Raw genomic sequence first — 25445 nt, forward strand, 5'->3', positions numbered from 1 at the left:
TTGAGAACCCATTCCTGCTCTGGTGCCAGCCGAGGCTCGGTAATGGCCACTACGTCACAATTCCATGTATGTATCCAAGCTCTCAGTTCATCACCCCTCCCCCCTCCCCCGTCGTGACACGAACACGCCCGCATCGTGACACCGACACAACGAGACGTTGCACCGTAGCAGAACCTCACCACTGAGAGATACTGACCCAGAGTCAGGCCATTCACAGTCATACGGAAACCCTCCTCCCTGTATGCATAGAACCCTCCCTCGGCAAACACCCCCCACCCGGAATCTGTCCAACTCTCCCTCTTCTGCACTACTCCTCGTCCCCCTCACATACTCCCTGCACTACACTACTCCCGTCTCCGTCACTCCTCCCTTCCTTTAAACGTACCATACTCCGTGACCCATTGCCTCTCCTGCACACATTCCCTACCTTCCTTACCGCCCACTCCGTCGCCATGACACGATCCATCCAGTAAAACCCTTCAATCCGTCCCACGCGCCTCCCTTTCTGTGTTCAGCGGCAATTGTGGGAAGTCTGAGGGAGAAATGACGTGTGGTGATACACTTCCCCCTTCCACCGAATATCTATCGCCAGGCTCTGAGCCTCTCCAAGCTCTGCATGCACAGGCCGGTCACGTGGTTCCACACCATTTGCATCAGTATCTGCAATCTCACAACCCCTTCCCTGGCCTCCTCTCTCCTCCCCTTCCTTCCCCTTCCCGTTCACGCAGCACACCATCCGGTCACACACACACAGACACCATCTCCGAGAGACACACACAGTTCGAGACTACTGGAACGCCGAAGCGCTGGGTATTGGTGAGTGGGGAGAGCGGCGGCGGGTGGGAACTGCGCACATTTTCTGATACCAGCAGAGTGTGCTGCGATGGTGCGGGTGTACTTCAAATATCTGACCGCGGGAGGGTGATGGGACAATATGTTGTGAGCTTCACTGTTTGTGTAAACAAGGGAGTGGATTTTCGGATGGTGAGGAGAGAGCTGCGCTCTGTATCCGACACCTGGGAACGTGTGATGGTACAGTGTGGAGGGAGCTTCACACTATGTCTGAGCCCGGGAGTGTGTGATGGGACCGTGTGGAGGGAGCTTAATTCTGTGTCTTACTCCGGGTGTGTGCGATGGGTCGGTGTGGAGGGAGATTTACTCTGTGTCTGATTCAAAGTCATAGTTAGGGGATTTTGGTGTTTAAACAGCTTCCAGTCAGAAACAGGGTGGAAGAAAATGGCGACTCACACGTTCTGCTCCAACGGCTGCAAGCTGAACAGCCGTTCTGTCGCCTCCACTCTCCTCCCCTTCCTTCCTCTTCTCTCAGCACACCATTCCTTCTCAATGATTCTTAAGTGGGTGAGTGAGCAGCCGGAGGTCCTGATGCATATACAGCGGTATGCAAAAGTTTGGGCACCCCTGCTCAAAATTTCTGTTACTGTGAATAGATAACCGAGTAAAAGATGACCTGATTTCCAAAAGGCATCATGTTAAAGATGCCACATTTCTTTAATATTTTAAGCAAGATTACTTTTTTTAATTCCATATTTTAATGTTTCAAAATAACAGAAAGGAAGAGGGCCCGAAGCAAACGTTTGGGCACCCTGTATGGTCAGTACTTTGTAACAGGCGCTTTGGCAAGTGTGGTAGCGTCTAAACGCATTCTGTAGGCAGCTAAAAGTCTTTCAATTCTTGTTTGGGGGATTTTTGCCCATTCTACATTGCAAAAGGTTTCTAGTTCTGTGAAATTCTTGGGCCGTCTTGTATGCATTGCTCTTTTGAGGTCTATCCACAGATTTTGGATGATGTTTAGTTCGGTGGACTGTAAAAGCCATGGTAAATCCTTCATCGTGCGCCTCTTGAAGTAGTCCGTTGCGGATTTTGAGGTGTGTTTAGGATCATCCTCCTGTTGTAGAAGCCATTCTTTTTTCATCTTCAGCACTTTTTGTATTTTTTATATAGAACTTCATCATCAAACGTTTCCATAAGATATATTTCAAATACTGTACATATACAAACTCTATTTCCAGAAAAGTTTGGATAATTCCAAAATGCAATAAAAACAAACATCTGTGATATGTTAATTCACGTGAACCTTTATTTAACTGACAAAAGTTCAAAGGAAAGATTGTTAATAGTTTTACTGACCAACTTAATTGTATTTTGTAAATATACACACATTTAGAATTTGATGGTTGCAACACACTCAACAGAAGTTGAGACAGGGTCAAAATAAGATTGGAAATGCACAGAATATTCAAGTAACACCGGATTGGAGGACTCCACATTAAACAGGCTAATTGGTAGCAGGTGAGGTATCATGACTGGGTATAAAAGTAGCGTCAATCAAAGGCTCAGTCTTTGCAAGCAAGGATGGGTCGTGGCTCACCCCTTTGTGCCAAAATTCCTGAGAGACTTGTTAGTCAGTTCAAAAGGAACATTTCTCAACGCAAGATTGAAGAGAATTTTGGTCTTTCAACATCTACAGTACATAATATTGTGAACAGATTCAGAGAATTCAGAGACATCTCAGTGCGTAAAGGGCAAGGTCGGAAACCACTGTTGAATCCGCGTGATCTTCGAGCCCTCAGGCGGCACTGCCTAAGAAACCGTCATGCTACTGTGACAATTATAGCCACCTGGGCTCGGGAGTACTTCGGAAAACAATTGTCACTGAACACAGTCCGTCGCTGCATCCAGAAATGCAACTTGAAACTGTATTACGCAAGGAGGAAGCCAAACATCAACTCTATGCAGAAATGCTGGCGAGTTCTCTGGGCCCGAGCTCATCTCAGATGGACCGAAAGACTGTGGAAACGTGTGCTGTGGTCAGATGAGTCCACATTCCAGCTAGTTTTCGGAAAAAACGGGCGTCGAGTTCTCCGCGCCAAAGTTGAAAACGACCATCCAGATTATTATCAGCGAAATGCGCAAAAGCCAGCATCTGTGATGGTATGGGGGTGCATAAGTGCCCACGGATGGGTGAGTTGCATGTATGTGAAGGTACCATTGACTCTGAGGCGTATATTAGGATTTTAGGGACACGTACGTTACCATCAAGGCGACGTATCATCCGGGACATCCATGCTTATTTCAGCAGGACAATGCCAGACCACATTCGGCACGGGCTATAACAGCGTGGCCTTGTAGACAAGAGTGCGTGTGCTTGACTGGCCTGCTGCCAGTCCAGATCTATCTCCTATTGAAAATGTATGGCGCATCATGAAAAGGAGAATCAGACAACGGAGACCACGGACTGTTGAGCTGCTGAAGTCTTATATCAAGCAAGAATGGACAAAATTTCCAATTGCAAATCTACTACAATTAGTATCCTCAGTTCCAAAACGATTAAAAAGTGTTATTAAAAGAAAAAAAGTGCTGTAACACAATGGTAAACATGCCTCTGTCCCAACTTTTGTTGAGTTTGTTGCAGCCATTAAATTCTAAATTTGTGTATGTTTACAAATTACAAGTAAGTTGGTCAGTAAAACTATTGAAAATCTTTTCTTTGTACTTTTTTTTAGTTAAATAAATGTTCGCGTGAATTAACATATCACAGATTTTTGTTTATTATTGCATTTTGGAAAATATCCCAACTTTTCTGGAAATGGGATTTGTATATCATGTAATCATATTTGTGGGGTGTATGGGGTGTCAGGGAGGGGTAGCACCTCCGGTGGGGAAACATGTCGCGTCCTTTTCAAGGCGGTTAGTCCACCTTTGGTCCCCACCTGGCACTCAGCTCTCACCTGTGGCTCCCCGTAGCTGTTTGCATGCGACAACAGCCACACTCCGGGCTTCGACAAGCTGGCTAAACCAGGTGAGGGTAGCCGACGGGTCTGAAACCCTCGGTGAGATAGGGAGCTGTCTATCCCAGCATGTGAAGACAGACTCCGGCGGATTGAGTGGACGAGACCAATGGAAGGTCCAACGGTCAAGAAGGCGGTCTCTGCAAGGGTCGTGGAACGTGTAGAGCAGAACAAGACACAGAAGACGTCCTTGTCATCCACTGCGCCTAGTCCCATCTCCAGCCGTCTCGACTCTGTCTTGCCACTGGATCCAGATGGGAATTGGGAAGAGAGACTGTGGCTGACGCTGCGCAACTCTCCCTCACTTAAATCAAAGTGACGAGCTAGTCTCGACTTCATCAATAATGGTGTCGAGGTCCTCATCGACGTACGATGGACGAACAACAACAATCATATTTGTCATAAATCTCCAAATAATATTTATCTGAGGTATACACTTATCGAAAGGAAAGGAGAGAAAGAACAAGTGAAAGAAGAAAGCTAACTGCAAGTACGGAGTGATCATTTTTATTACAACATATTAATTCACTTCTGAGAATAAAATCAGGCCTATGAGGTGTTATGTAGTTAAACCATTTTCCCCAGTATGTATCATATTGTTCCAACTTATGATTAACAGATGCTTCCCCATTTTGTAAATGTCCATTGTAATTTCCATCAATACATTTAAAGTTGGGCTTCCTGTGATAACGATTTCCTGTTAATGGTCTTTTTTTTTTCCCAACCACCAGCAGTATATTCATTAAATATTTATCTATTTTCCTACTCTTAAGGTACACACCCCAAATACATGCTCTTACTCTCTAATTGTTTATTTATTCATTTATAAGTCTTTTGATTAATTATTATTTAAAATCAACAAAAACACAGTACAATAGTCAAATCAACATATCAATATATACAATAAGAGTTAAACTATCAGATAACTAATTAACCAAGCTAAACAGTATACCAATAATAAGAGGGAAAAATGCTAATAATATATTTTTTGGAACCCCTGCTAACTAAACCAAAAATAAAAAAAAACACTGACCGAAAAAAACATTTAAAAAAATCTTTGGTAGCACAATCCCGGAGCTGTACGCCATACACGCTTCCATAAATGAACAAAAAATCAATCCACCAACAGAATCCGATTACACAAGAAACAGAAGGGTATCATCTTAATTAACTCAAATCAAATGATAGTAACGGGCCCCACCTTTTCTTACAGTCAAATTGCGGGTCAAAAGTTCGAATTCTAATTTTCTCCTAACAAAGACAGCCGGCAGTTGTCCATGCTGCAAGCCTCCGCTCTCCACGCCACCGATGTTGTCCAAGGGAAGGGCAATAGGGCCGATACAGCTTGGCACCGGTGTCGTCGCAGAGCACCGTGTGGTTAAGTGCCTTGCTCAAAGACACAACAGGCTGCCACAGCTGAGGATCGAACCAGCGACCTTCAGTTCACTAGACCGACGCCTCAACCACTTGGCCACGCACTGACACATTAAGTAGTCTGTACTTGTATATACAAAAAGTGGGACAGAATATTGAATGTAATCCCTTTTGTCGGGGAAAGGTCCCACCATATATCTATTAAGCCAACTTTCTCAAAAAGTGTATTAACTTTCTTATGTTAGGATTTTGTATCATAGGCTTTTCTATCGGAAGAATCTAAATTTGGGTGTAATTGTAGATCTACGCCTCCTCCACATATCAGGAGACCCTCTGTTTCCATTCCAATATATTAGTAATTTTATGAAAGAAACGAATTGCCACTTCCTGGGTGCGCTTTTATATTCAACGGGGTATCTGAATTCCCATCTATATTCCCCCTTACCAGAATATATCTGCCCTCCTTATATTCCATTTCGGATACTTTTTCGAAATTTAGCTTGCTTGAGCTAAGAATAACAACCCCTCTCTCATGTCCTGATTTATATGAGGAGAAAAACAAATTAGTGAAGCCCATTCTTTTTCGTTTTCCATGCTATTTATCACTGAAGTGAGCTTCCTGTAAATATAGTACATGGGCTTGTTCTTTTTTATTCATTTTAGATAGAATTTTGCAGCGTTTGATTGGATTTGACAGTCCAGTGACATTAAAAGAAATGAATTGTACTTTGTCATTAGCCATGTGTATTCATCTGTCAATATATCATTGAAATTAGCAGAATAAAGCTTAATCGATCTACTGCCTGAACAAATTAGAACCAAGAATCGCGAATAATAATACAAAATGCCACGAAGGTGTGATTCCAAGGCTGGGGTCTCTAGATGAACCTGGGTTCAGCTAGAGGAAACATCAGTCCGTGGGGGATAGCTCTTCCTCCCTGTGAGTTGTGGGTCCCCATTACAGTACCCATAAAAGTAAGTGGACATGTAACCCCAGCTCCCTCTGCTCCGAAGCTAAGCAGGCTCAGGCCTGGTCAGTACTTGGATGGGTGACCGCCTGAGACCTCAGCCTTTTTTACCTCCTTCATGATGGTTCAGGGGTAGCAACCGTTAGGAAACCTGGATGTCTGAGTCCTGAGGCTCCTAGACACCCATCCTGATGGTTGAGTGGTAATAATTTTCCAGAACCTGGTAGTGTAGGGCTCTGAGGCTCCTGTACCTTCTTCCTGATTTTTGTTGGGTAATAACTGTCCCTGAACCCGGTGGTGTGAGTCCTGAGGCTCCTGTACCACCCTTCAGATCGTTGAGGGATAGTATATCTTCTTGAAACTGGTTGTGAGACTCCTGAGGCTCCTGGACCTTCTTCCTGATGGTTGAGGGGCAACAACTGTTCCATAACATTGAGTGTAAATCATGAGGCCAATTATCTATAGTGAACAAGTCTGCGAAAAATGGATAGTTGCAGGGTAAATTTGCCTTCCCTGAATATACTCGTAACTATTTATATCGGATACGACATGAAGGGTCCCTGTGGGGACACAGTTTCACTGTCAGCAAAACCCAATATCGTCACTCACTGTTCTCTGCTCCCCATTTACAGAATTGACGTGCTGACAGGGATGGGTCAGCAGGAGAGGCGCTTGTTATTTCATATCACGGTGGCAAAATCTCACGCTGGAGCGAAGATAAATTGTTCGAAGGGTGGCTCAAAACTGCTGGAAATTAGCTCAATCGAGGAAGAGGTATGTGACAGACCACGTGAGGATGGCCACAATCTGCCCGGGGCCTGACAGAGTGAAGTTCCCTCCAAAACGTCCCTTCACACGCTCCCGGGGCCAGACACTAGTGCAGCTCCCTCCACAACGTCCTATCACACGCTTCAGGGGTCACTCAGAGTGAAGCTCCCGCCATACCGTCCCATTGCATACACCCGGGGTCGGACACAGAGTAAAGCTCCCTCTACACCGTCCCATCACACCCTCCCAGGGTCAAACAGAGAGGGAAGCTCCCTCCACACTGTCCCTTCGCACAATCACGGGATCAGACACAGAGTTAAGCCCCCTCTACACCGACCCATTACACACTTCTGGGATCAGACACAGAGTGAAGCTCCCACTATTCCGTCCCAGCAGAGACTGCCGGGGTCAGACACAGAGTATATCTCCCCACACACTCACCCACCACACACTGCCAGGGACAGACACAGAGTGAAACTTTTTTTTTTCCACACAGTTCCATCGCACAATCACAGGATCAGACACAGAGTGAAGCTCCCACTATTCCGTCCCACCGGAGACTGCCGAGGTCAGACACAGATTATATCTCCCCACACACTCACCCATCACACACTGCCAGGGACAGACACAGAGTGAAGCTTTTTTTTTTTTTCACACAGTCCGATCGCACAATCACAGGGTCAAAAACAGAGTGAAGCTGCCCCACACCAACGAATCACACACTCCAGGGGTCAGACAAATTGTGAAGCTCCCTTCACACCGTCCCACCACAACATCCCGGGAAAAAAAAAAAAAGACACAGAGTGGAAATCCCTCCACACTGTCCTATCGCAAACCCCCGTGGTCAGACACAGAGTGAAGCTCCCTGAACACCGCTCCATCACACATTCCCGTGGCAATACAGACTGAAGCTCCCTCCACACCGTCACATCACACACTCCCAGTGTCATAAAGAGTGAAATTCCGCCCACACCGTCCCATCACACACTCGCGGGGTCAGACACAGAGTGAATCTCCCTCCACACCATCCCATCGCACACTCCCGGTGTTATAAAGAGTGAAACTCCGCCCACACCGTCCCATCACACATCCTGGGATCAGACACAGAATGAAGCTACTGCACGTCGTCGCATCAAACACTGCCGGATCAGACAGTGAATGAGTTCCCTCTACACCGTCCTGTAACATACTCCCGGGGACAGACAACTAGTCAAGCTCCCTCCCCACTGTCGCATCACACCATCCCGGGAAAAAGACACAGAGTGGAAATCCCTCCACACTGTCCCATCGCAATATTACGGGATCAGACACAGAGTGAAGCCCCCTCCACACCGTCCCATCACACACTCCCGGAGTGAAACGCAGAGTGAAGCTCCCTCTACACCGTCTCATCACACACTCCCGGTGTCATACAGAGTGAAGCTTCCTCCACACCGTCCCATCACACATACCTGGATCAGACTCAGAGTGAAGTTGCTCCACATCGCCCCATCACATACTGCCGGTGTCAGAAGTGAGTGAAGCTCCCTCCCCACCGTCCCATTACACACTCACCGGGTCATACGGAGTGAAGCTCCCTCCACGCCGTCTCATGACACATCGCCGGACTCAGCCGCAGAGTGAAGCTCCCTCCACACCATCACATCACCTTCTCAATTCGAGTCTCGGGCACCGCTATTTTTTGATTGACGGTGTCAAGCTGTGACTTGATATCACTGAGTTGCTCGTTTATATCTCTTTGTAATCCCCGTATCTCTTCCAGAGGTTTTATCATGTTCGCCGCTTCACCTGAACGAGGCCCATCGTCAGCCTGGCGAGCACGCGTTCGAGTAGTAGAGACACGTGTTGTACCTCTCCTGTCCATAGGCTCCGCACTGATTCCTTTTTTATCTCCATTTCTTTTCCCCATTCTTGCCCCCTTTATCAATTCAGATATTTTTGGAAGATCTTATATTTGATGAATGAACGCGGCAATATATGCGTTTTTTTTTCCGGAGTAGCTGTTGATTCAAGCTGCCATTTTGGACGATGACGTCACTGGAAGATCCTCACTGTTGTCTTTAATTGATCGAACCCATCTTGAGTCTGAATATGTGTTTCTCTCTGTCTGTAACTGTCCTGTAAAAAGTAAACACGCTGCAGAGAAAACATAACACGAGCTGGTCACCAGAGCTACGAGGCAATTCTGCAGACAGTAGAAATTAACACAGAGCCAAACAGTCAGTCTCGGTTCCCTCTTTCTCCTTAAAGTGACAGTCCACAGACAATATGAACCCTAGGGGTAGATAGAACACCACAATCTGAAACGCCCGCCCCCACCCCTCAACACGGTGCCACCGACTCTCCCCCTGACCGTCACTCTCAGTGCTACAGACTCGTCAGTCTATGATCATCTGTGAATGAAACTTTGCGAACAACGTCAGGAGGTGAACAGGACCCAGCGCCTATATCGTCAACAGATTCATGAGGTGAACTCAACCCTGGAATCCAGAACTTCCGAGAACTCCCTTCTGAATCTCCCCCAGTAACAGTTCCTGAGCATGGTGGTGTGAGTCCTGGGGCTCCTGACCTCCTTCCTGATGGTTGAGGGGTAACAGCTGTTCCTGAACTTAGTCTGTAAATCATTCGGCCAGTTGTCTATAGTGAGCGATTCTGCGAAAACTGGATGGCTACGGGGTAATCTCCCTTTCGTGAGTGTACTCGCGACTATTTATATCAGAAACAACATGAAGACTCCCTCTGGGTTCAAAGTTTCTCGGTCAGCAAAACCCAATATCGCCACTCACTGTTCTCTGTTCCCCATTTACAGAACAGATGTGTTTCCAGGGGTGGGTCAACAGGAGAGGCGCTTGTTATTTCATATCGACGGTGGCAAAATCTCACGCTGGAGCGAAGCAAAAATATTCGAAGTGTGGTTGAAAGCTGCTGGAAATGAACTCAATCGAGGAAAAGGTATGTGCCATACCACGTGAGGATGTCCGCAAACTGCCCGGGGCCTGACAGAGCGATCCTCCCTCCACACCGTCCCATCACACACTCCCGGAGTGAGACAGAAAGTGACACTCGCTCCACACCGTCCCATCATAAACTTCATGGTTCATATAGAGTCACGTTCCCTCCATATCGTCCCATCGCACACCCACGAGGCGTGACAGAGAATCTCCCTCCACACACTCCCGGGATAAGACAAATAGTAAAGCTCCCTCCATATCGTCCCATCACACACCCACGAGGTGTGACAGAGAAACTCCCTCCACACTTTCCCATCACACACTTGCGCTGTCAGATAAATAGTAACGCTCCCTCCACAGCTTCCCATCACACACTCCCGGGATAACACAAATAGTAAAGCTCCCTCCACAGCGTCCCATCACACACTCCCGGGATCAGACAAAGAGTAAAGCTCCCTCCACAGCGTCCCATCACACACTCGCAGGATCAGGCACGGAGCGAATCTCCCTCCACACCGTCCCATTAGGCACTCAAGGGGTCATGCAGAGTGAAGCTCCCACACTCCATCCCATGACACAACCCTGGGCTCAGACGCAGAGTGAATCGCCCTCTACACCGTCGCACTACAAGCTCCCGGGGTCATACACAGAGTGATGCTCGCTACAGACGGCCTCATCGTACACTCCCGGGAGAGACATAGATTGAAACTCCCTCCACACCGTCCCATCACACACTCCCGGGTTCAGACACAGAGTGAATCTCCCTCCACAGCGTCCCATCACACACTCCCGGGGTCAGACACAGAGTGAATCTCCCTCCACACCGCCCCATCACACACCGCCGGGTAGTAACTGTGCGAAATTCCCTCCGCCCTATTGCGTTATACACTTCTAGGGTCCAACGATAACGTTCCATGCAGAGTGGTAACGAAAGAAAATGTATTTACCAGGATTTTGTTTCCAAAACTTAGATGGAGCGGACGTTACTGGATTGGAAAATGCCTATGCATGTGAGGTTCTCAATGACTGACGGCTGTGTGGAGTGGGGGGCAGTGGGTTCAGTTTGGAGTCTTACAGGGTGCTGTGGTGAGGGCGTGAGCAGTGCGAGTAGTTTGGGGACTGACTTGGGGCTCGACCGGGAGAGTGGGCAAGGTGATTAGTATGGGGACTGATACAGGGCTCTGGGGAGAGAGCGGGACGATGTCATTTCTTTTGGGACTGAGATGGGGCTGCGGGGAGATAGTGCAGCAGTGCGATTATTCTTCTGACTGATACAGGGTGTGAGGTGGAGAGTGGGACAGTGGGACTAGTATGGTGACCTACACTACGCTGCGGGAAAAGAATGGGAGACTGCGCTTAGTGTGGTGTCCGTCAGAGGCATGAGAGAGGAGCCTGCCCAGGCGGATTGCAGGAGGATACTGGCGGGGATGACGGCAGAGCAGAGATGGCTGAATTTCGGGAATATTTCATAAGGCGCAGGATAGATATGTCCCACAGAAGCAGTTGTTCTCAGACGGCTGGTGTAGGCAACCGTGGCTGACAAAGGAAATTAAGGACTGCATAAAAGCCAAGGAAAAGGCATAGAAGGTAGCATAAGTAAGTGGGAAGGTGGATGATTGTTGCACTTTTAAAATCCAACAAAAGGCAACTAAAAAACGATAAGAAGGAAAAAGATGGAATATGAGGGCAAACAAGCCAATAACATAAAGCAGGATACTAACACTTAAAACAAAATGTATGAAGAGTAATGGGGAGTTCCGAGTTAATATTGAATCACTGGAAAATGAGAGTGGTGAGGTAGTAATGGGCGACAGAGAAATGACAGATGAACTTAATGGGTACTTTCCATCAGTCTTCACTGTGGAAGACACTAGCACTATACCAGTGGTCCGTGAGTGTCAGGGTGCAGGAGTGAGTGCCGTTGCGATTACAACGGAAAAAAGTACCTGGCAAACTCAAAGGTCTTCAGGTGGATAAGTCACCTGGGCCAGATGGACTACATCCCAGAGTCCTGAGAGAGGTTGCTGAAGAGATAACGGATTCATTGGTCACGATCTTTCAAAAATCACTTGATTCTGGCATGGTCCGGAGGACTGCAAGATTGCAAATGTCACTGCACACTTTAAGAAATGAGGAAGGCCAAAGAAAGGAAATTATTAACCAGTTAGCCTGAAGTCAGTGTTTGGGGGAGTGTCGGAGTCTATTAATAAATTTGAGGTTGTGAGGCACTTGGTGACTAATGATAAAATAAGTCGAAGTCAGCTTGGTTCCTGTCAAGGGAAATCTTGCCTGACACATCTTCTTTGAGGAAGTAACCAGCAGATTGGACAAAGCAGAGGCAGCTGATATCATTGACTGGCAATCCAGAAGGCATTTGATAAAGTGCCATGCCTGAGGCTGCTTAACAAGCTAAAACCCGATGGCGTTACAGGAATGACACCGGCATGTCTAAAGGAATGACTGGCAGGCAGGAGGCAGCCAATGGGAATGTAAGGGGCGTTCTCTAGTTGGCTGCCAGTGACTAGTGGTGTTCGTCACGGAGTCAGTATTGGGACTGCAACTTATCACATTGCTTGTCAATGATTTTGTGGTACAGATGGCTGTGTGGAAAGTAGGAGTCGGGGTCAAGTCCATTAACAAAATCATAGAAAAAAGTTCCCATCTAAGAGTGTCTTAAAAGACCCCATTGATTCCGCATCGCCAACCATCGATGGAAGTGTATTCTCGCTCTGTGGCAACCCACCACACTCTGTGTGAAAAACATACCTCCGACAACCCCTTCTACCATCTTCCAAGCACCTTAAAACTATGACCCTTCACCCCGAGAAAATAATACTTTTCATTGACAAAGAACATGAAACAACGGGACGGTGTGGAGGGAGATTCACTCTGTGTCTGACCCCGGGAGTGTGTGATGGGACGGTGTGGAGGGAGATTCACTCTGTGTCTGACCCCGGGAGTGTGTGATGGGACGGTGTGGAGGGAGATTCACTCTGTGTCTGACCCCGGGAGTGTGTGATGGGACGGTGTGGAGGGAGATTCACTCTGTGCCTGACCCCGGGAGTGTGTGATGGGACGGTGTGGAGGGAGCTTCACTCTGTGTCTGACCTCGGGAGTGTGTGATGGGACGGTGTGGAGGGAGATTCACTCTGTGTCTGACCCCGGGAGTGTGTAATGGGACGGTGTGGAGGGAGCATAACTCTGCGCCTGACCCCGGGAGTTTGTGGTGGGACGATGTGGAGGGAGCTTCACTCTGTGTCTGACCTCGGGAGTCTGCGATGGGACGGTGTGGAGGGAGATTCACTCTGTGTCTGACCCCGGGAGTGTGTGATGGGACGGTGTGGAGGGAGATTCACTCTGTGTCTGACCCCGAGAATGCGTGATGGGACGGTGTGGAAGGAGCTTCACTCTGTGTCTGACCCCTGGAGTTTTTGGTGTGACGGTGTGGAGGGAGATTCACTCTGTGTCTGACCTCGGGAGTCTGCGATGGGACGGTGTGGAGGGAGATTCACTCTGTGTCTGACCCTGGGAGTGTGTGATGGGACGGTGCGGAGGGAGATTCACTCTGTGTCTGACCCCGGGAGTGTGTGATGGGACGGTGTGGAGGGAGATTCACTCTGTGTCTGACCCCGAGAATGCGTGATGGGACGGTGTGGAGGGAGCTTCACTCTGTGTCTGACCCCTGGAGTTTTTGGTGTGACGGTGTGGAGGGAGATTTACTCTGTGCCTGTCCCCGGGAGCGTGTGATCCGCTGGTGTGGAGGGTTTGGTTGCGGGGAAGAGAGAAGACACGACCGAAGGAGCGGTGATGGCGGTTAACAGGAGATTTGGAGAGGGGAGGGTGCAGTACAGGGATGCCCCGGGCAAAACGGTGTCTAATCTCGCCCCCACCCCCATCGCCGGAAACGCGGAAGGGACGGGACCGAAAATGCAGTGAGGATCCTTGTTGGGGTGAAATGGCTGGGCGGGTCGGGATATCTCTGGGTCACTGCGACGGGTGTGATGGGGGTGGGGGTGTTAGAGAGGAGAATCGGTGCGGGGCAGGTGGGTGAGAGAGTAGGGAAAGGTAATGGGGAAGGTGGGAGAGAATGAAGTGGAGAGAAGGGAGAGACGGGATGAGGCGGAGAGAAGAGAGGACGGTAGGAGAAAATGGGAGAGAGAGATGGGGAGATGGAGAGAGTGATGGGGAAAGAGGAAGAGCTGAGAGAGAAAGAGTGTGTGTGTTTGTGGGTGACAGAAAAGAGAGATAGAGGGGGGGGGGGTAGAATGTCACGGAATAAGGAAGGAAAGAGAGAGTGCGAAAGAAAGAGTGCGTCACTGGACGAGGAAGTCGAGGACCGAGTTTCGAGGGGAGCTGCTCACCTCACTCCGAGGGAGGGGGCTCATTCACCTCGGTGGATGCTGGGGCTTTGTCCCGGGGCCGTGGTTTCTCCCAGGCAGAGCGTCTGAAGCCCCGGCGATAGTCCGGAGCTGTGTGAGCGTCCGACACGCAAATCAGTGCCCAATCACGGGGTGCAAATCTCCAGGACAAGAGAGGCTTTTATGAGTGACACAAATCCCTCCGACATTCCCTCCTTCCTCATTCCTGCCCTCCTTCTCGACTTCCCTCCTTCCTTTCCTTTCCCCCCTCCCCTTCCGATGCCTCTCTGCTTCCATCGTCAGCATTCCTTCTCCCTCATCCCTCCCCTTCCTGCACTCCTTTCCTTTGTACATCGCTCACTTTCTCCTCCCTATCCTCGTCTCCGCTCCCTCTGATTCCATCTCTGTCAAGCTCTCTTCACCCCGTTCGCTCGCCCTCTCTTTTCTCCCTCTTCCTCCCAATATCTCCAAATCTCCCCCTCTCTATTCTCCCCTTTCTCCTTCCCTCCTTTCCTCATCTCTATCGCTCTCAGTTCCCTCTCTCCAAAGACTCCCTGTCACCCGCTTCACTCTCTCCGCTAAACACCAAACTTCCCCTCTCTCTCTTCGTCCCCCCACTTTCTCCCCACTTTTACTACTCTTCCCCACCACTCTAAACACTTCCCCAAAGCCCTCATCCTCTCTCCTCCCCGCACTTCCTCCACTTGTTCTCGGTTCCTCTCCTTATCAACTGCTCATCTGTTGTTTGTTGGTGTCTGTTTGACTCCGTTGTCAACACGGGCTTCCTCTGACAACGGTCGCTTCCCCTCTTGAGCTCAGAGACGCAGAGAATCCTCGACAGGATGGGCGACAGCGAGACTTACATGAATGTGAAGTTCACAAAAACGGACGCACGGTCTCCTTCCCCAGGTGAGAGGGGCAGAGAGACGGTGTGGAGGGAGATTCACCCTGTGTCTGACCCTGGGGGTGTGTGATGGGTCTGTGTAGAGGAAGCTTCACTTTGTGTCTGACCCCGGAAGTGTCTGATGGGACAGTGTGGAGGGAGATTCACTCTCAGCCTGAACTTGGGAGTGCGTGATGGGATGGTGTGGAGGGAGCTTCACTCTCTGTCTAACCCCGGCTCTGTGTGATGGGAATGAGTTCAGGGAGCTTCACTCTGAACCGGAACTTGGGAGTGCGTGATGGTACGCCGTGGAGGGATATTCACTCTGTGTCTGACCATGGGAGTGTGTAATGGGACGGTGTGGAGGGAGATTCACCCTGTGTCTGACCCTGGGAGTGTGTGATGGGTCTGTGTAGAGGAAGCTTCACTTTGTGTCTGACCCCGAGAGTGTCTGATGGGACAGTGTGGAGGGAGATTCACTCTCAGCTTGAACTTGGGAGTGTGTGATGAGACGGTGTGGAGGGAGCTTCACTCTGTGTCTGACCATGGGAGTGTGTGATGGGACGGTGTGGAGGGAGATTCACCCTGTGTCTGACCCTGGGAGTGTGTGATGGGTCTGTGTGGAGGAAGCTTCACTTTGTGTCTGACCCTGGGAGTGTGTGATGGGACGGTGGGGAGGGAGATTCACTCTGTGTCTGACCCCGGGAGTGTGATGGGACAGTGTGGAGGGAGATTCACTCTCAGCCTGAACTTGGGAGTGCGTGATGGGACGGTATGGAGGGAGCTTGACTCTGAGCCTGACCTTGGAAGTGCGTGAAGGGACTGTGTGGAGGGAGATTCACTCTGTGTGTGATCCCGGGAGTGTGTGATGGGACGGTGTGGATGGTGATTCACTCTGTGTGTGACCCCGAGAGTGTGTGATGGGACGGTGTGGAGGGAGCATCACCCTGTTTCTGAGTCTCACTCTTTTGCCCCCAGACGAACCTGATGTGTCATACGCGGAACTTAATGTCAAGACCCTCTCGGCGCCCCGGGTCCGGACAGGTGGAGGTCAGTTTCATCTTTCTTGATTTGACTGTGTTTAGCTGATGTGTCCTTTCCTGTCGAGAGATCTCAGTTAACACGAATGATTCCCTGTTTGAGCATAAGACGGAGGGAAAACGTGGGAGAGACGATGGGGGAGGTAGGGTGGGGATCTTTGTGGGAGAGACGGTTGGAGGCTGCCGTGACCAGTGAGCGCTCTGGGAGGGGCGCTATAGAGGGAGAGCCGTGGGATGGTTTGAGGAAAGAGTGCTGCTGGAAGGGTCGGTGAGGAGAGATAGCATGGGATGTGCCGTGTTGTGGAAGAAGCAATGAGGAGAAAGCGCTCTTGGGTGGGGGGTGGGGGGCAGGCGGAGATGAGTGAGCTTCGTGTAGTGGTGGTGAGGAGGGACACAGTTGAAGATACTGTGAGGAGGGAGCGCAGTCTAAAGCCTTAACCACTCTCTCCCCTCCTCCCTTTTCTTAACCCCACTCTCTTTTCCCTCTTACCCCCTCTCTCCCCTCCCTGGCCTCCTCCCACCCTCTCCTCTCTCCCTCTCTCCCCTGCTCTCTGTTCCTGTTTTACCTACTGTCTCCCACTCTGCCCTTCTTTTCGCCCTCTCTCAATGTCCCCACTGCCTCCCATCTTTCCTCTATCAGAGTCACCGTGTCTACCACTCTCGGTTTCCCCCTCGCGCCATTTCCCTCTCTCTTCTCTCCCTCTCATCCTTCCCCGTTCGCTCCTCCCGGTCTCCCCACCTCTCTCTGTCCCCAACTTTGCCGATCATCACCCTTGCGCCTTCTCTTCCTCTCTATCCACGCCTCTGTTCCATTCCGCGACCCTCTCTCCCCTCGCCCTTTTCTCTCTCTCTTAAATTTTCTTCAACATCCCTCTCCCACTTTTCTTCTCCCCTCCTCTCCAGTCTCAATCCCCCTCTCTTTCGCTCTCTCTCACACCTCTCCCTGTCCTCTCCATGTCTCCGTCTCTCTCACACCGTTCTCCCTCCCCATTCTTTCTCTCTCATCTCCCGCCCAACACCACTATCGCTGTCTCCCCCTCTCTGTCCATCGCTCTCCATTTCTGCCTCACTGTGTCTCTCCTCTCTGTCCCCTCTCCCTCACCCTCTTTCTCGCTGTCTCATCCCCTCTCTTCCCCTCCCTTGCCCCTCTCTCTCCTCTCTCTCTCCCCGAGACCCTCCTCCATTCTCTACCGCTCTCACTCTCTTCCTCATCTGCCTGTCCGACTCTCTCCCCCAGACGATCTGACCTCCACCTACTCAGAGCTGAACTTTCGGAAAGAGGAACCCCGCATCGATGAGGACGAAGATCCTCCCATTCCCTCGGGACCCGCCGGGCTGCCAACCACTGCACAAACAGGTCAGAGTTCGCAGAAATGACGTCATTTTGGAGTGGACACGTGTCATACTCCCACGTGATCAAGTTTCTAATACATCTGCCTCGACCACTTCCTCTGTCAGCTCGTTCCACAGACTGAGCACCATCTGGGCAATAAAAGGTTGTCACTCGGCTCCCCAGTTAAATCCCTGTCTGTGATGTGCATAACTGATCTGGACGAAATTGTAAGTGGGTGGGTTAGAAACATAGAAACATAGAAAGCATGCATCACAATACAGGCCCTTCGGCCCACAAAGCTGTGCCGAACATGTCCCTCCATTAGAACTACCTAGGCTTTACCCATAGCCCTCTATTTTTCTAAGTTCCATGTTGTCATCAAGGAGTCTCTTCAAAGACCCTATCGGTTCCGCCGCCACCACCGCCGCCTGTCCCCCATTCATCCACTCACCACTCTCTGTGTAAAAAAAAAAAAACTCGCCCCTGACATCTCCTCTGTACCTACTTCCAAGCACTTTAAAACGGTGCGCTCTCGTGTTAGCCATTTCAGCCCTGGGAGAAATCCTCTGACTATCCACACGATCAATGACCTCTCATTATCTTGGACACCGCTATCAAGTTACCACTCATCCTCCGTCGCTCCAAGGAGAAAAAGGCGAGTTCACTCAACTTATTCTCATAAGGCATTCTCCCCAATCCAGGCAACATCCTTGTAAATCTCCTCTGCACCATTTCTATGGTTTCCACGTCCTTCCTATAGTGAGGCGAGGAGAATTGAGCACAGTACTCCAAGTGGGATCTGACCATGGTCCTATGTAGCTGCACCATAACCACTCGGCTCTTAAATGGATGTAAATGATCTGGATGAAATCGTAGATGCGTGGGTTAGTAGGTTTGCAGATGATACGGCTAAAGGCGATGCTGTGGAGAGCGGAGAAGACTGGCAGAAAAATTCATTCGGATGTAGGTTAGTTACAGATATGTTTTGGAGACCAGGCAGATGGAGTTTAACCCTGACAAACCTAAAATGTTGCAACTTGATAAGTCAAATGAAAGAAATGGCACACGATCAAAGCCAATACAATAAACAGTGTTGAAACATAGAAAACCTCAGCACAATACAGGCCCTTTGGCCCACAATGCTGTGTCTTACTCTAGATGGGCAGAGGATCTTGAGGTTCATGTTCATAGCTCCCAGAACGCGGATGTACAGTTTGACGAGATGGTGATAGAACATAGAACATAGAATAGCACAACATAGTACAGGCCCTTCGGCCCAGAATTTTGTGCCGACCCTCAAACCCTGTTTCCCTTATAAACCCCCACCTTAAATTCCTCCATATACCTTTCCAGTAGTCTCTTAAATTTCACTGGTGTATCTGCCTCCACCACTGACTCAGGCAGTGCATTCCACGCACCAACCACTCTCTGAGTAAAAAACCTTCCTCTAATATCCCCCTTGAATTTGCCACCCCTTACCTTAAAGCCATGTCCTCTTGTATTGAACAGTGGTTCCCTGGGGAAGAGGCGCTGGCTGTCCACTCTATCCATTCCTCTTAATATCTTGTTTACCTCTATCACGTCTCCTCTCATCTCCTTCTCTCCAAAGAGCAAAGCGATTAATCTCTGATCATAATGCAAACTCTCTAAGCCAGGCAGCATCCTGATAAATCTCCTCTGTACCCTTTCCAATGCTTTCACATCCGTCCTATTGTGAGACAACCAGAATTGGACACAGTTCTCCAAGTGTGGCCTAACCAGAGTTTTATAGAGCTGCATCATTACATCGCGACTCTTAAACTCTATCCCTCGACTTATGAAAGCTAACACACCATAAGCTTTCTTAATTACCCTATCTGCCTGTGAGGTAACTTTCAGGGATCTATGGGCATGTACCCCGAGATCCCTCTGCTCCTCCACACTACCGAGTAGCCTGCCATTTACTTTTTAAACTGTCTTGGAGTTTGTCCTTCCAAAGTGTACCACCTCACACTTCTTCGGGTTGAACTCCTTCTGCCACTTCTCAGCCCACTTCTGCATCCAATGAATTTCTCTGTGGAATCTTCGACAATGCTCTACACTCTCCATAACGCTACCAACCTTTGTGCCGTCTGCAAACTTGCCAGCCCACCTTTCTACACCCACATCCAGTTGGTTAATAAAAGTCACGAAAAGTAGTGGTCCCAGAACCGATCCTTGTGGGATACCACTAGTCACAATCCTCCAATCTGAATGTACTCCCTCCACCACGACCGTCTGCCTTCTGTAGACAAGCCAATTGAGCATCCACCTGGCCAAACCTCCCTGGATCCCATGCCTTCTGACTTTCTGAATAAGCCTGCCGTGTGGAACCTTGTCAAATGTCTTACTAAAATCCATGTAGATCACCTCCACATCGATATCCTCATCTATATGACCGGCCACCTTCTCAAAGAACTCTAGCAGGCTTGTTAGATACGATCTGCCCTTCAAGAAGGCCTAAGACATTCAGTCTTTATTAGTCGGGGCATTGAATACCAATGTCAGGGAGTTCTGTTGCAACTTTATAAAAATCGCTAGTTAGTTAGAATCAGGCGTTTTGTATGCAGCTCTGGTTCACCACATTATCGGAAGGATGTCAAGGCATTGGGCAGCCTCCGGAGAGGATCAACAGGACGCTGCCTGGACTCGATGGAATGTGTTACAACGAGCGATCGGAAACCCGGGTTGCTTCCTATGGAGCGGAGGAGGCTCAGGGTAGATCTGACTGATCTCTGGAATCCGTTAGACTCCTGTCAGCCTATCCCAAGTCAGGGAATTTGGACTCTCAACGATGACGGCTGACAGTAGATGAAACTGAGAGAAGGAGGGGGTGATCGTCGTGGAAGGAGAGAGCGCGGATGGTGGGTCTTAGGGAATCCCAGTGGGAGTCACGGCTGAATTCACACGCACACTGAATGGTCTATCTACAGGTCCGCATAAACAAGAGTCGAAAGAGAACATCGGAAATAGACCGTACCGTAAGATCTGCCTACTCTGCCTCGTTACATCCATCCTCGTCGCGATAGTGGCCGGGCTCTCGTTCCATGGTGAGTCGAATGGGGTCCGAGTGGAGTCAGACTGTAAACGAACAGAGTGGGATGAAATGTTAGCGCATCACCTCACTGTGACACCGACACGACCCCCACAGTGACACCGACACACCCCACATCATAAGACTGACTCTCCCCTCACAGGGACACAGTCACGCCCTTCACCGTGACATCGACAGGCCCCACACCGTAACATCGTCACACCCCTCAGTGTGTCACGGACACTCCACGTCATTGTGACAACGCCGCTCTCTTCACCGTGACACTTACACAACCCACACCGGAACAATGACACTCCGTTTACCGTGACACCGGCACTTCACTCACTGTGACACCGACACAACCCTCTCCGTCACACTGTTACACCGCTCACTGTAACGCACATAACCCTCACTGTGACACCGACACTTCTCACACCGTGTCACTGACACACCTCTTGCTATCACCCTCAGTATCGCAGACTCGTCAGTCTCTGATCACCTGTGACGGAAACTACCGGAGACTTTGGGATCAACATCACGAGATGAACAGGACCCAGCACCAATATCAACAGCAAGTCCGTGAGTTGAACTCAACCCTTGAATCCAGGACATCTGAGAATTCCCGCCTGGATCTATCCCAGAGAAACTGTCTAAAGAATTTTTCCGTCCTCAGCAACAACCTCTCCAATCTCGAAAACAACTTTACCGTCCTCAACTCCGAACTCTCAGAGCTGAATCAAACACACACCGATCTCCGCCATGAATGCAATCAACTCGAAACGAAGTACAGAACCATCTCCGAAAACAAAGCTCAGATTTGCCAGTACCTCAACAGGAGAAGAGGTGAGACGACATCCCCCCGTAATCCTGCTCCTCATCACGGGGGTGGGGGGGGGGGTGAGTGAAGGGGAAGGAGGAAGTGGAGAACTTCACTCCATATCTTGCCCCGGGAGAGTGTGATGGGACAGTGTGGAGTGAATTTCATTCTGTGTCTGATCCTGAGATGGTGTGATGGGACGGTGTGGAGGGAGATTCGCTCTGTCTCTGGCGGGAGCGACATCTAGTGTCTGACCCCAGGAGTGTGTGACGGGACAGTCCGAAGGGAGCGACATCTAGTGTCTGACCAAGGGAGTGTGTGATAAGACGGTGTGGAAAGAGCGACACCTACTGTCTGACCCCGGGAGTGCGTGATGCGCACGTCGGAGAAAAACTTCACTCTGCGTCGGATCCTGACTGTGTGAAGAGATGATGCATAAGTAGCTTCACTCTGCGTTTGACATCAGATCTCTGTGATAGTTCGGACGAAGCGGGTTTCGCTCCCTGTCTGATCCTAGAAGTGTGTGATGAGCCGGTCTGGAGGGAGAATCACTCTGTGCCTGACCCCAGACGTGTGTGATGGGACGGTGCGGAGGGAGCTTCACTCTGTGCCTGACCCCAGACGTCTGTGATGGGACGGTGCGGAGGGAGCTTCACTCTGTGTCTGACCCCGGGAGAGTGTGATGAACCGGAGAGGAGGGAGCTTCACTCTGTGCCTGACCCCAGACGTGTGTGATGGGACGATGTGGAGGGAGACTCAATCTGTGTCTGACCCCAGACGTGTGTGATGGGACGGTGTAGAGGGAGATTCACTCTGAGTCTGACCCCGGGAGTGTGTGATGGGACGGTGTAGAAGGAGTTTCACTCTATGTCTGACCCCTGGAGTGTGTGATTCACTGTTTCTTGTTCCTGAGTTTCAGAGCAAACGTGTCCCCCGTACTGGACCGAAGAGGAAGGCCGGTGTTATTTTATATCCACGTTCGTAAAATCTTATGATGGAGCGAGGGAACATTGTTCAAAATTTGATGCAAGGCTCCTGGAAATAAATTCAAAAGTGGAAAAGGTATGTTTTACCGTGCGAAGAGAGATCAACAGTCAAGAACTCCCGGGGTGTGACGCACAGTGGAGTTTCCTTCACACCATCTCACCACACACTCCTGGTATGAGAAGCTCCTTCCACAACGTCCCGTCACAAACTTCTGGGATCAGAGACCGTGAATCTAGCTCAACACTGTTGCATCAAACACGACTGGGATCAGAGACAAAGTGAAGCTCCCTACACACCGTCCCGTCGCACACTCCCGCGGTCAGTCACCGTGAAGCTCACTCAACGCCGCTACATCACACACTCCCGCGATTAGACACAGAGTGAAACTCACTCCTTACCGTCCCATCACACACTCCCGGGGTTAGACACAGAGTGAATCTCCCTCCGCACCGTCCCATCACACACTCCCGGGGTCAGACACAGAGTGAAACTCACTCCACACCGTCCCATCACACACTCCCGGGGTCAGACACAGAGTGAATCTCCCTCCACACTGTCCCATCGCACACTCCCGGGGTCAGACAGTAGGTGATTCCCTCTCTGTACCGTCCCTTCACATGGACAGGCATTGAGAGAGTCTGGTTCTAAACATTAATGAAGGGATTTCATTTAACAGAATTTTGTTTCCAATGATGTCTCTCGATACACAGCGTACTGGATTGGAAAATGCGCAAACGGGTGAGCTCTGGACTGTTGCTGGTCTGTGGTGTGGGAGTGGGCCAGTGGGGTTAGTTGGCTGACTGACACAGCGTTGTCGGGAGAGGGCTGTGCAGTGAGGATAATTTGGGAACTGACTCGGGATTTTAGGGGAGAGCAGTGTAGTGGATTCATACGGCGATATACTCGGGGCTGTGGGGAGAGCAGGGTATCATGGGATTAGTTCAGAGATTGACATGGGGCTGTGGGGAGATGAGTCGGATTAGTTTGGCGCCGGTCTCCGGTTGTCTGCTGACTCTGTTGAAATTGTTTTAACCTCTGATAGGAACGTCGCCTCTTATCTTCTGTACAAGAAGTACTATGGATCCTCCACCTGCAGTCAGTGTGACTCGTACGAATGGAGTTACAATTGCAAAAGTGAATACAGATTCATCTGCGAGAAGTCTGCATATTTATACCCGGATATTCCTGAAGAGATCCAAGGTCTCTGTCAACAGCCTGCCGCGCTGACTTCAATCAAGTGACTACACCCCACATCACCCCATTCAATCTACCCCACTCTCACTCTACCATCCTTTCAGCCGCTCCCACCCTCTCTGCCCCTCCCTCCTACCGCATTCTCCTCCTCTACTCGCATCCCCATTGTCCCCCACTACTCCCCCTCTCTCCATCTGGACTACTCTTCTCCCACTTCAGGCCCCGCTCTCCCGCTCTCCCCCCATTTATTCCCCCTTTCCCCCCCTTCTCTCTCTGCCCTTCTTATTCCCAACTCATTCCGCTTCTCCCCCTTCCTCTCCACCTCAGACCCCGTTTTCCGCCTCTCCACTCTCAGTTCCCTCCACCCACTCTCGCCTCAATTCTGTGCGCACTGGTCCTCAGTTCACCAACCCGGGGGAAAAAGACTGTGCACATTCACCCTGTCTGTGCCTCTCCTGGCTTCATACCTACGCTCCAAGAACAAAGTCCCATCCTTCATGTCTTCTCTCCATAACTCAGACCCTCTAGTCTTGGCAACGTCCTCGTAAATCTCCCTTTGCACTCTTTCCAGCTCAGTGGCATCTTTCCGACAGCAGCGCGACCAGAACTGAACACTGTATTCACAGCGCGGCCTCACCGACCTTTTGTACAACTGCAACGTGGCTTCAGTGCGATGGAAAATGAAAAATTGACGACAATTGGGAAAATTAATAAATACTGCAAAAAGGTGAATACCGAGGGAGTGTTTAAGTGTTCAGGGAGCGTTCGCAATCTGATGGCGGAGGGGAAGCAACTGCTTGTAAATTGTTGAGTTTCCCGGCTCCTCCACCCCTCCCCGGTGGTACCGATGAGCACAGGGTATTTCCCGGCGGGAGAGGGCCCTCGCTGATGGATGCGGTCTTCCCAAGGCATTCCTTCTTGAACATGTCCGCGATGGAGGAGAGGGTTGTGCCCGTGATGGAGCTGGCTGAGTCTAGAAACTTCTATGGCCCATGGCGACCCTCTGCGTTGCAGCCTCCACACCAGGCGGCCATGCGGCAAGCCAGAATGATCGACACCCACTGTACATCCCTAGATGTGTGCGAGTCTGGTATGATGTTAAAACCACTATCTTTATTAGTAACTACTTATAATATAGTAACTTAACCAAGATAAACAAAAGTTAACGGTGTTATGTGTAGATATGTGTATAAATATAACTATTTAGTTTGGGGGAAAAGGCTTAGCGTCTTTATATGGAAAAGCAGGAGTGTTCAGTAATCCACGAAATAAATTATTGGGGAGGGACATGTGTAATCCAAGGTAAAACGTAGAGAAAAGGTAAGTACAAAATATTCCACAAGTTTCACGCTGGTAAAACGAGATGGCAGTCGCCGTCGGACTTGTCTGATGTGTCGTTTCAAATGCACATATGAGTTATCCACGACAGTGACCTGTCACGGGAATATCGTATTCCAGAGGTTACCACACAGCATACCCAGGCAACCTAAAATCCACTCCTATGGATCCTTCGAAGTGACAGTCACACATTCGTTGTGCACCGTGTGCCGAAACTTAAAGTACCACAAGGGTACTCTCTCTCTCTCTCTCTCTCTCTCTCTCTCTCTCTCTCTCTCTCTCTCTCTCCCCCTCTCTCTCTCACTGTGTTTAATCTGCCCAAACCACTGCGGCCAGTGACTGACGTCATATCCTGCCTCCCTCAGGCGCTCTTAAAGGAACAGTCCACAGTAAACGAAACCTTTGGGTTCGGAACAACACCGACCCATCACACACTGACAGGGTCACACACAGAGTGAAGCTCCCTCCACACCGTCCCATCACACTCTCCCGTGGTCAGACACAGAGTGAATTTTCCCCCCATGCGGTTCCATCACACAGTCGCGGGGTCAGACACAGAGTGAATCTCCCTCC

The 25445-nt window shown here is 49.8% G+C and overlaps 1 protein-coding gene across 6 annotated transcripts; it reads left to right on the forward strand.

Annotated features, from left to right (window-relative positions):
* The first annotated feature begins 666 nt into the window (after positions 1-666).
* On the forward strand, positions 667-24266 carry LOC140207220 (uncharacterized). Of its 6 annotated transcripts, none has more exons than XM_072275624.1 (11): positions 667-816; positions 6784-6925; positions 9729-9871; positions 15043-15137; positions 16090-16161; positions 17389-17508; positions 20436-20552; positions 21008-21379; positions 22267-22415; positions 23017-23078; positions 23383-24266. In XM_072275624.1, the coding sequence occupies exons 4-11, from the start codon at positions 15071-15073 to the stop codon at positions 23579-23581; spliced, it is 1158 nt and encodes a 385-aa protein (XP_072131725.1). In that variant the 5' UTR covers positions 667-816; positions 6784-6925; positions 9729-9871; positions 15043-15070; the 3' UTR covers positions 23582-24266. The 6 variants fall into 6 exon arrangements, with proteins under 6 accessions (XP_072131725.1, XP_072131728.1, XP_072131726.1 ...); XM_072275627.1 differs by having other exon boundaries at positions 22273-22415; XM_072275625.1 differs by having other exon boundaries at positions 15048-15137.
* The last annotated feature ends 1179 nt before the right edge of the window (positions 24267-25445 follow it).

This window comes from Mobula birostris, chromosome 13 (assembly GCF_030028105.1).
Source record: "Mobula birostris isolate sMobBir1 chromosome 13, sMobBir1.hap1, whole genome shotgun sequence".
Taxonomy (NCBI): Eukaryota; Metazoa; Chordata; class Chondrichthyes; order Myliobatiformes; family Myliobatidae; genus Mobula; species Mobula birostris.